Raw genomic sequence first — 10,759 nt, 5'->3', positions numbered from 1 at the left:
CCCCGAGAGAAGAACAGGCTGCTCACAAAAGGTTGGCTGTCATTTGGTGTCTTTCTTGACATTTATTTGTCACCTAAATGTCTATTCCTTGATCCTTACTTCAACAATTACTGAGGACCACGGAAGCCTTTTAGTTTGGAAGAAGTGGCTCATTTATGTGAATCTTCAGCTATGGGGTCTAGGATTTTTTTTTAAATGCTTTAAATTCTATTTTTGCATCCGTGCGTCGTGGGAGCAAAGCGAAGACACACTGAACACTTAACTTCTTCTATAAGGTGAGTTATGTCGGTGTATTCCACTTTCATGTGGACTGAATGTATTTGCACTGTGTATAACATCTGAAGTTCAAATTAGCCAACAAAGACATGTTATTTTTCCGTCTACGCAACAAAGTTGTTGTAATGTAATCTAGAAAGAAAGGAATCTGATATGTGGACGCATGCTTTTGGGACCAGGGATCTGTTGTTTGATTGAGACTTGTTTTCCAGGAGATCACTGAGTCAGGTGTCAATATTGACCTATTTTGGAGTCTTGTGTTTGTGGTGTTGACCGTGGTTGTTGTGGGCGCGCACTCTTCTGTTGACCCTGAGATGGAGGTGTGTTGATTCTGGCTGGTCGATGTTGACTGTTGTCTCTTCGGTGTTGACCTGCTAATAAATTCCAGTCAGGGTTGAAAAGTGTGGACTTTCACTTTGCAAGGAAACATCTGGGGAACGGTCAAGACCCTCAACACACAGTTTCCCTAAAACAACAAGTTAATGTCTTTGAATAACTGTCAGAATACTCCCAAACTGTTAACCCTCACCCTAACCATGTCATTTCCTCTGCTACCAGGGTCTCCTCAGACCTTTACCACCATTCATGGAGAAGACACTGACAATAGGCCTGACTATTTTCTTGACACTCTATCTGGATATACCTGAAGCTCGAGGACAGAAGGACGGCTCTAATGGTTCCAACGCTCAGAAAACGTTCTCACGACCTTCGGATACCAAAGGAGGCCGTTGCTCCTACACCTTCATTGTCCCACAGCAGAAACTGACCGGCGCGCTGTGTTTGAACACGCAGTCTGCCACCACTAGTACCACCAACCACTCGGAGGTGGCATTGTTACGGTCGGAGCTCGGGCGGCAGCAGGAGCAGCTAGAGAATCTCCGGGCCCAGCTGGAGAAGGAGGGCTCCCTCTCCATGGAGGTGAGAGCCCTGCGCAAAGAGAGCAACAGCATGAACTCTCGCATCACCCAGCTCTACGCCCAGCTGCTGACCGAGGTCCTACAGAAGAAAGACCAGGACGCGGAGCAGCGACGCGTGGAGAACCTCCTGCTAAACGCCACCACGCAGGTGAGCAGAGAACTTTTGTTGAGGTTTGATGATCCTTCATCCTAAACGTTCTCTCAAACTCCTCCCTATTGTTTCTGTTGTTGTCTGGGGATTTTTGGTTGGACGTCTCAGGCCCTGCAGGTGTCCAGTAACTACAGGGAGCTGGAGAAGAAATACGGAGCCATCACCACCATGATGAGCTCCCAGAACCAGTTGATTGGCCGTTTGGAGAAGCAGTGCCAGTGCATGGACCCTGCCCAGTCCTCTCTGGTATATGGAACAAACTGTGGTTTTGCATGTTGGTAAATGTTTTACAGACATGTTATTTTACAAAGGGAACTGAGACTAGGGTGTTGTTTTTTGTGTCGCCCTGGACAGGTGACGACTGAACCGCCGAAAAGCCAGCCTAACACGCATCCTAATTACAGCTCTGAAGCAACCAAAATGACCAATGATGTTCAAAGGGACCAAAGTGCTCCTCCACCACAGCAGGAAAAGACAGTTCACTCCCTCCCCACCGCTACCGCCAACACTCCTACAGAGCCTCCATTCATTAGTTTCCCTGTCACAACGTCTCCAGGTACATCAATGTTAAGCCTTTTCTTTACTTTTTCTTCAGCACTCTTGACAAGACTTAAAGCAATAGTGTGTAACTTTTTTCATATGAATGAATGTCGGTAACATCCAAGCCATTGCCAAATGACTTGGAGATTAAGCCTATCAGCTCCACAAAACTCTCTAAAAACTGCTGTCATCCCACTGTCACCGGCGCTGGAGCTCAGAAAAATCCCAAGAAGCACTCAAAAAACTTTTCATTTGTTGATACTGTTAATAAATGAACCTGGATGTACAGCAAAAGGTTTCAAATCCATGCGCTATCACTGATCACAGTGTTGTTGTAATAACTCAGAATTCCTCATGGCAACAGAAGTTACGCACTATAGCTTTTAACCTGCATATGAGCGCATCAATCTTGCCAGAGTTGTTTAGCTGCTCAGATAAGCGGACGATGAAGGAGTCAGTGACCTGCCGGTAGGAACCCTATCTCTATGGGAATGCCTAAACATTGTCAGAAACACTAAGCAGCTCTTATTAGAGCTGAGAGGACTTCATATACACTTGTATTCACGCTCTTGAACCGCAGCATTCGCCGGAGCTTCAAATGACACTGCTACCATGTACTTGGACAACTGGAGTGTTTAAAATTACAAAGTAGAATGTATTTAGCGGCCCTTTCAACAAGTCAGCAGAACAAAAGTGACTCAACCGTGTGTCACTTCCTAAAAGGGCTGATGAAAGATAGCCTACTTGTGAATTGCCACATTAAGCCTGTGTGGATCGGACTGAGTATGGGCCTGTCTGACAAAAGACCATTAGGCATTGTCACTATATGTGTGGGAGATTTTGCCTCCATGTATACATTTTCCTCCGGGCAGATTCCAATGTTCATCTTATCAGTGCGGCATGAGACGCTGAACAAGTGTCGGGGGGAAGGGGGAATTCTTCAGCTCTAAAAACACATAGCCTGGAGCTGGAGGTGTATCTGTGATCTTCCTGATACTTAAACAAACGGAATTCCAAAACTCTCTTTTCTGAGTGACTGTCTGTGTTAATGCAATGGGTTTCACATAAATAATTGAACCATTTAAGGTGTAGTCAGCGGTTCTGGAGAACGCTTGTTGACTAAATCACTTTCTGTAAATATCAGTGAATATATAGTCACTTCAGTGTTAATACACAGCCTATGCTCTGTAAACTGGTATGTAAACAAAGGGTATGTAAACAAAGGAGGCCCACTGTAGCAGCATGCTCGTTGAGAGTGTACAGTATGTTGAAACTAGATTTTTTTTCCAGTGCACACACAGTACATACAGGTAGCAGATAGTGAGGAGATATTCACTGATTTTGACAAAATATTTTCTCTAGAAACGCTTTCTCCATCTTTAATTCCATTTTGAAGATTTACTATGAACAAAAAAAGAAAGAAAATAGGTTATTAAGATCCTCTCAGTCTCAATATATATTATAATATCACAAAATAAGCTTATTTCTTCACTTTCAGTGTTACTGCTTATTCAAGCTTCCACAATCTCACTTTCACACACTTTCCTTCCATGTCAGGGCCGTGGCGGGACTGCCAACACGTGCTGGATTCAGGTGAGACCACCAGTGGCATCTACCTGCTGCGCCCACAAAGTGCCAACCGCCTGCTGCAGGCCTGGTGTGAGCAGAGCCAGGCTCAGGGAGGATGGACCGTCATCCAGAGGAGACAGGATGGATCCGTCAACTTCTTCAGGAATTGGGAGCAGTACAAGGTGATTCCACACACCTGCAGGTGCTAAACAATCTGGGGACTGATTTTTTATTTATAAATTTTTTAATGGAAGAAATGTATGCAAGTGTGATGTAAGCTTAATGCGTATGTGTCTATGTTTGGCATGGTATGGACACAACACTGTACAGTATACACCCGATGGTAATGCATTCATTTTGTTCATATCAGTTTGGGTCAAAGTCTTGGACCAACCAGATGACCCACACTGACTATTCTAGAGACGCTTTTATTCATTAGCATTATGTAAATGAGGAATTCATGCAAATGAAATACACAGACTTAAAGCTTTTCCTCAGATTAACCCAGTGTGTTGGTGTATTACAGCAAGGCTTTGGGAACCTGGATGGAGAGTATTGGCTGGGCCTGGAACACCTCTACTGGTTGACTAAACAGGCCCACTACAAGCTGCGCGTGGCTCTGGAGGACTGGCAGGGCCGCCAGGTGTTTGCAGAATACGACAGCTTCTACCTGGAACCAGAGAGCGACTGGTACAGACTGCGGTTAGGACAATACCAAGGCACCGCAGGGGACTCTCTCTCGTGGCACAACAACAAGGCTTTCACCACACTGGATCGAGACAAGGACAGCTACACAGGTTTCCCCCTCCCTTCCTCTGGTCTGCTGTTTTGATTGGCTCCATGTTTTGGTTTAGACTTTTTCCCTGTAAATACGCCTGCTTTTCCATCTGTTCTGTCACCAGGTAACTGCGCTCATTTCCAAAAAGGAGGCTGGTGGTACCACATGTGTGCCCACTCCAACCTCAACGGTGTGTGGTATCGGGGCGGACACTATCGCAGCCGCTACCAGGATGGGGTCTACTGGGCAGAGTTCCATGGAGGGTCCTACTCTCTCAAACGAGTGACCATGATGATCAAACCCACATAACATGGCTGCATTATGGACACGTGAGAAAGAAACGCAAGGATGAATTGATGCAGGCATATGTAGAGGGTCCCAGAGATTATGTTTCACTGTTTAGACGGTGTGTCTTTATAATGACACTAATACTGAATAAAACTAGTCTGGGAAGTATTGGTTATTGGCTTTTCAATGATATTTGTATAGAATGTTAAGTGAGTGAATCATTGGGTTAGTTTACATGACTTTCCTCTATGCAATTTCCTGTGCAAAACGTGATGTTTTTCTATTTTCTATGTCCTTTTCAATAAAATGATTCAAAATTAACGCCTGCATGACTTTCTTTCTTTTTTTTAAAAATACTTCAGAAAAACATACAGTCAAAGCTTGCACAGAATATGGGAGGGGTACGGTTGGCTCATGTAGGAACCAACTGCTGTGGTGTCATATTTCCGTTCGACAGTGGTTTCCTGTTCATCGAGGCACTGACTTTTTTCTTTTTTTCTTTTTGTTCTGAGCGCGAGAAACTTCTGCCAGCAGGTCCTAATCATCATCAGCTCTGAGCGAGGATTCATCTTATCAAGGTACTGAAGCTGGACATCTGCTGGACCATCCTGACACACCCCCTCACCTCTTCCATCCAGCTCCTTCCTCCTGCCTGCTGCTGATCCAGCATGCTGCTTCTCAGGATGTTGGGCCCTCTGATGTTCATGTTTTTACTGTGTGGTGAGTGATAATGATGCTCTACAGTAGCTCTGTGTGGTAGAGATAAGAGGTATGCATTAATATACGTTTTATATATATAACGTTTTGGCCAGGGAAGTAATCTATTCAAAATACTCCAGCGGTTTTGTCTTGATTGCTTATAGTTTCAGGAGCTCCACGTGTAAGCAGTGATGGGAACACATGGAGCTTTTGGTACTGGTCCTTATTCATGCCCAAAAGGTTATGAATGAGGTTGAGGTGGTGGATATTTGAAAAGGAGGAAAAGAAAGATGGAAATAGTATTTTTGACTTTTCAACGGGATAAAGTTATTTAAAAGTTAATGCAACGTGGAGATATTGAGTGGGAGAGGTGTTGACCATAAACACTTCCTTTATACTCTCAAATTGACGTGGGTAAACCTCACTGTAAGCTAGCCTACCTAGACTGGGTTTGTGCAGATAGTGGATATGGAGATAAAAAAAATTCTTGGCTAGAGTCTTATTAAAGCACATGTGGTTTACAGGCAGTAATGTCTATGACAATAGGTGGGCCTACTGCAGGTGAAAGTTCTGTAGTTTGGAAAAGCAGCCTAATAGAACATAGAAGCTTTTACGTGAGTTAGGCCTACTTTAAGACATTTTAAAAGGTAGGCTCGGCCTACTTGCTAAATAATGTACTCAGATAAAAGTAAAAGATAAGCAAGTTGTAAATGTTATCGGCATAGCCTTCATGTTAGCCTACTTGACGGTAGGCCTATGTTTAAATCAAATTCAAACAATAAAGAAAAATACAATTCAACTGTTCAGTAGCCCTCCTTTTAGAATGGCCTACAAAATAAATGCCTATTTAGAATAAAAAAAAGCTACTGTGCTGCCAGCCTCAGAAATGAACTAAATGTCACATGAACAGCAGAATAGATAATCACCAAGGCAACCAACCAACACAAAACAACAGTAACACCACAGGTTGCAGCAACAAACTCTCAACAAACAAATTGTCTGTGGTAGCAACGTGACAGAAACCCTCCCTCACACGCACACACCCCACTGAGTGGGCCTGAAAGCTTGTTAGCAACGTAGCATGTGTATACATCAACGAGAAGATTTTGGCATATTAACACGTTAGCCTGACCCAGCATGCACAACAAATTAACCTACATTAGTATAATTTTTTTTTAACTTGCCTACTTTAAAGGAATTATTGTGCCTTTTTGCCATTAAAAACTAAAGTAGAATTGAATTTGATTGAAATACATTTATTTTATAGCCTGTTTATTATAGGAGGAGCATAGTTATTTTTTTTTAACATATAATATATCTGAATCTTCAGAAGAAAAACATGCATGCAGGCTTTGCAGTTGAGAGTTGTAGATGAGAATTCAAGAATGACACGATACTAAGTATAAGCAGAGTGCATTATCAATCTGCACCACCAGAGTGCAGTACAGTCTACTTCTAAAGTCATGTAACCAACATAACTGTTTTTCCATCCACAGATGCAGACAGTATGTGCCCCGATGATATCAACCCTCTCACCCTGGATCCGCCTAGGGTTATAGGGAAACCTGGAGAGTCATTTGTTGTAAACTGCAGCAGCGTAGCTGAGGATCATGATGGGATTTCCTGGAGATATGGAACATCAAAGTCTGCCACGGAAGAAGAAAATGTCTATGTCTCCTGGTCATTGACACTTATAGAAGGGAATTTAACGGCTGAGTGCAAAATAAAGCTGAATGACACTCTAGAATGCAGCAGAGAACTTGAGGTCACTGTGTACGGTAAGTGTCATTTCAAATGTATATTATTCAATTGAAAAAAAGATCAATACACAATACAGTAATTTTATAAATCTAATATCTAATTTTGTTTTGATAGAGGATCCAGACCTGCAAATTTTTCCTACCAATCATCAGTCTGCGGTGGAAGGGATGCTGTACGAGCTGCAGTGTGATATCTTCAGTGTTCCTCCTGTCCAGAACCTCACTGTGAGGTGGTACAAAGACAATCAAACCATCAAGACTGAGCCCTTCACCAACATATCCAAAACACTGCCAAATGAGTCTTCTACTCTGGGAGTCAACATGAGCAGAGGAGAAAATGGCGCTGAGTTTAGATGTGAGGTGCAGCTGACCTTCGGGCCACATGGACCGCATCTTACTGTCATTTCTGACATACAGCGTGTTACTGTGCACTGTGAGTAAAAACACTGTTGTTGCCACATAGAAAAAAATCTGTTTACAGTTTTTAATTCTATTTATTTTATTGGTTTAGTTCAGGGACATACTCAATATTTTTCATTGTAGTTGTCTACCATGTGCATATTTGGATGAATTAATAGCCCGCATTTGCCTCTTCAGATGCTCCTGAGCTCAAGAACATGACAGATGTTGATGATGTCAATGTGGATGAGGGTAATGATGTGACCCTGAACTGTGACGCTGAGGGGTTCCCTCGTCCTGTCTTTAAGTGGACCCGTGATGGGGTGAATATCTTGGAGAACACCAATAATCTCCACGTTACTCGAGTAAACACCAGCGCTAACTACAGTTGCAATGCTACCAATGATGTGGGAAGCATAATGAAGCAATTTCATGTTCATGTGATAAAACCTTTCAACGCAGCCACCCCCGCAGCCATGACCACCCCTGAGGTATCAACGTCAAAAGGTACACACCCTTGTGTCTTTTACATTAGTGTTGATGTAAAATCCATAAAGTGAATATCTATTGCGCACCAAAACCAAGCTATCGTTTAATTCCTTTGCTTTTCAGTGGCAGGTTGCCCACTAATATTGACGCCTAGTGAACTCGTGGTGAAATTTGGGGATCCAGCGTCAATAAACTGCAGCACAACAGCCATGGATGCATCTGGAATGGGCTGGGAAGCTGCATTTGGAGGCACAGGGTTCGAAAAACCTCCTACCGTCACCTGGACGGTTCAAGAACTGAGGCAGTGGAGCGTAGCAGCTCAGTGCTACATTACTATGAGCGATGGTGACCAATGCAATGAGAAGCCAGCCATCACAGTTTACAGTGAGTACAAGTCTACACGCTGTACTGCACATGATCTTATGATGTCTTCATCTTATTCTTATTATCCTAACACACATTTTTGATATACAGAGTTGAAATGTAGAGTTAAAAGAAACTCTTTGTAGAACATTTACAGCTACTTAAAAATCAATGTGATGAAGATACGATACACAATTGGTTGAGCTTGACCATAAAACAGGCAACTTCTTTAATGCAGTATGTGTGTATTCATATTTCTCAGGATATTTTTCCCCCCCTTTAATTATTCTCTCTGGCTTTACTTACAGAGACTCCCGACACTGTGTCCATCACCGCGTTGGATCCTGGTCCGATGCTGGAGGGCAAAGAGTATAAGCTGAATTGTAGCCTCACCAATGTGGCTCCTGTGCTGAAGCTCAAAGTCAACTGGTACCGAGGCAATGAATCTGTGCACACAAAGGATTTTAGGAGCACCAGCCTGGACCCCCTCGATAAGTTCTCTATCTTGACTGTCTCTCCTGAGAGACATTACAACGGAACAACTTTCAGATGCCAGGCCGAGCTGCACCTTGGACCCAAAGGACCAGAGATCGTCCCTATGGTTACCTCATCACCTTACACTGCTATTGTTCACTGTGGGTTTACTCACTTTATGCATTATTATATTATATCCTTTCTAAAACACACACTCGCTTAAATTGATTTAAATGAATTTATGCTGATGTTTAATATTGTAGATAAGCCACTGGCCCCAGCTTGTCTGGGCGGCCGTGCTGGTGTGGAGCACGAGTTCAGACTTGACATGTTGTCCTGTGAAGCTGATGGGAACCCTGCACCCACTGTTCACTGGTCCTATGAGGGACATCTGGTCAATGCCACTGAGCGTCTCGACAGGACTCAGTCCGGAAAGTACACAGCTACATTTAATAACAGCCTGGGCTCCATCAACACCTCTGTCGATATCATAATCGAATGTGAGTGCATTGGACTGGTTTGATCGTATATTTCATTACAATATGTATAAGGTTGTACTTATTTTGATATTATTTATTCTGAAAATGTTTTCTTATAAAAAATGTTTGCAGATAGACCTTCATTCACCTGTAACAAAAGCTATGAGGTTACGGAAGATAAGGCGCCAACGATTCAGTGTGAACCAGAGGGAATGCCTGAGCCCACCGTCACCTGGCTTAAAGATGGAAAAGAGATGGCTACTCCACGGCGCTGGACCAAGCATGACAGTGGAACATACACACTCAGAGCTACCAACAAACATGGAACAGCGAATCACACGCTAAAATTGGATGTCTTGTGTAGGTGCTCTTTGTTTAGTGTTTAGTTGACAGTGATTGTGGGATTTGTTTGGGGATTATGAATACAAATGGCAGCATGTATGATTTCTTCTTCTTGTCCACAGATGCACCTGTGTTCAAGGATGGAAACCACACTCAGATGGTGACCCCGGGTGAGAATGTGAAGTTGGACTGCAGTGCTGAGGGCAAACCCCCCCCTGCCATCCACTGGAACTACACCGGTTCAGGGAATGTGAAGGAGACCACTGGGGGGCGCTACAGTAATATCATCATCACAGGAGCCACGTCTACCAATGCTGGTGTATATTCCTGTGTTGCCACGAACAATGTTGGGACTGTGACAAGATCCGTCACACTGATGATGAAAGGTATCATTATTGATTGTGTTCAGAGCACTTATGGAAATGTGTACAGTGAAGTTGCAACTTATTTTAATGTTGCTTTATAAAAAAAACATGAATGGCTTTAAGAAGTGAGAGGAATAATTTGAATTTGAGTTGTTTTATCTCTGTTTGTCTGCAGCATCAGTCACGTGGATATGGATTTTGCTCATCGTCTTGATCCTCATCCTCATCCTCATCTTCCTCGCGGTCTGTCTTCAGAAGTGCAGGAAAAAACACGGACAATATAGTTTTGTTCCTGTCAATGGCATGGATAGTGCAAGTATCCCAATGGCCACTACACAGGAGAAAGCTTAGGCTATTTATTACAGCTGTATATGAGTGAAATTGAATCAACCTTGGAATTGAAAATCTAATCAGATGTCATTTTCCATGCATGGCAAGGATGGACTGTATATAGGCTATTGTATATTCATTTGAAATTGCCTTTAAAAAGACGTTAAAACTAAAACAAATAAATGAACAATTATAATTAATAGGAGGTATTTGTTTGCCAAGCAGTGTTACTGACAAAGATGATACATTATAAATATATTTTTTTTAATGATTATGTTTGGGGTCTTACTCTATATTCTTTATAAAGTTACACAGTCCCCTCTGATAATGTGGTCTCATTATTATTTTATTGTTTTGCTTTCATAAATGTAGTCCTCTAATCCTCTTGAACATTGTGTGATACATATTGTGTATAGCTAATAAACTTGTGGGTGGAAAACAGGACAGGTGTGACTGATTAAGAAATGGTTCAGGAGGCCTAATGTATTCTTATTTCTAATATAGGCTACTGTATAGATCATTCTTACGAGGTAAGGTAAA

At 42.6% G+C, this 10,759-nt stretch overlaps 2 protein-coding genes across 3 annotated transcripts; both read left to right on the top strand.

The window, feature by feature from the left end:
• Positions 1 to 861: 861 nt before the first annotated feature.
• Positions 862 to 4,540, top strand: angptl6 (angiopoietin-like 6; the record flags this gene model as incomplete). Its single annotated transcript, XM_080044521.1, has 6 exons — positions 862 to 1,341; positions 1,453 to 1,590; positions 1,699 to 1,900; positions 3,442 to 3,635; positions 3,980 to 4,250; positions 4,356 to 4,540. 6 exons carry the CDS (start codon positions 862 to 864, stop codon positions 4,538 to 4,540), a joined length of 1,470 nt encoding a protein of 489 aa, XP_079900647.1.
• Positions 4,541 to 5,049: 509 nt separating this feature from the next.
• On the top strand, positions 5,050 to 10,648 carry LOC307262388 (vascular cell adhesion protein 1). 2 transcript variants are annotated; one of them, XM_080043255.1, is made up of 10 exons: positions 5,050 to 5,239; positions 6,715 to 6,996; positions 7,094 to 7,411; positions 7,576 to 7,884; positions 7,996 to 8,250; positions 8,538 to 8,864; positions 8,967 to 9,203; positions 9,315 to 9,542; positions 9,647 to 9,910; positions 10,065 to 10,648. In XM_080043255.1, the coding sequence occupies exons 1-10, from the start codon at positions 5,188 to 5,190 to the stop codon at positions 10,238 to 10,240; spliced, it is 2,448 nt and encodes an 815-aa protein (XP_079899381.1). In that variant the 5' UTR covers positions 5,050 to 5,187; the 3' UTR covers positions 10,241 to 10,648. The 2 variants fall into 2 exon arrangements, with proteins under 2 accessions (XP_079899381.1, XP_079899380.1); XM_080043254.1 differs by having other exon boundaries at positions 7,990 to 8,250.
• Positions 10,649 to 10,759: the final 111 nt, after the last annotated feature.

Source organism: Ammodytes marinus (assembly GCF_949987685.1).
Source record: "Ammodytes marinus genome assembly, chromosome: 16".
Classification (NCBI taxonomy): domain Eukaryota; kingdom Metazoa; phylum Chordata; class Actinopteri; order Uranoscopiformes; family Ammodytidae; genus Ammodytes; species Ammodytes marinus.
Note: the sequence above shows the minus strand (reverse complement) of the source record. Positions and strands in the feature narration are given on the sequence as shown.

What these genes read in the sequence shown, in the direction of transcription:
- LOC307262388 (XM_080043254.1), top strand. Translation starts at nt 5,188, where the DNA reads ATGCTGCTTCTCAGGATGTTGGGCCCTCTGATGTTCATGTTTTTACTG. An exon ending in ACAGCGTGTTACTGTGCACT is followed by an intron (nt 7,412 to 7,575) that starts GTGAGTAAAAAC and finishes TTGCCTCTTCAG; the next exon opens with ATGCTCCTGAGCTCAAGAAC. An exon ending in CGTCACACTGATGATGAAAG is followed by an intron (nt 9,911 to 10,064) that starts GTATCATTATTG and finishes GTTTGTCTGCAG; the next exon opens with CATCAGTCACGTGGATATGG.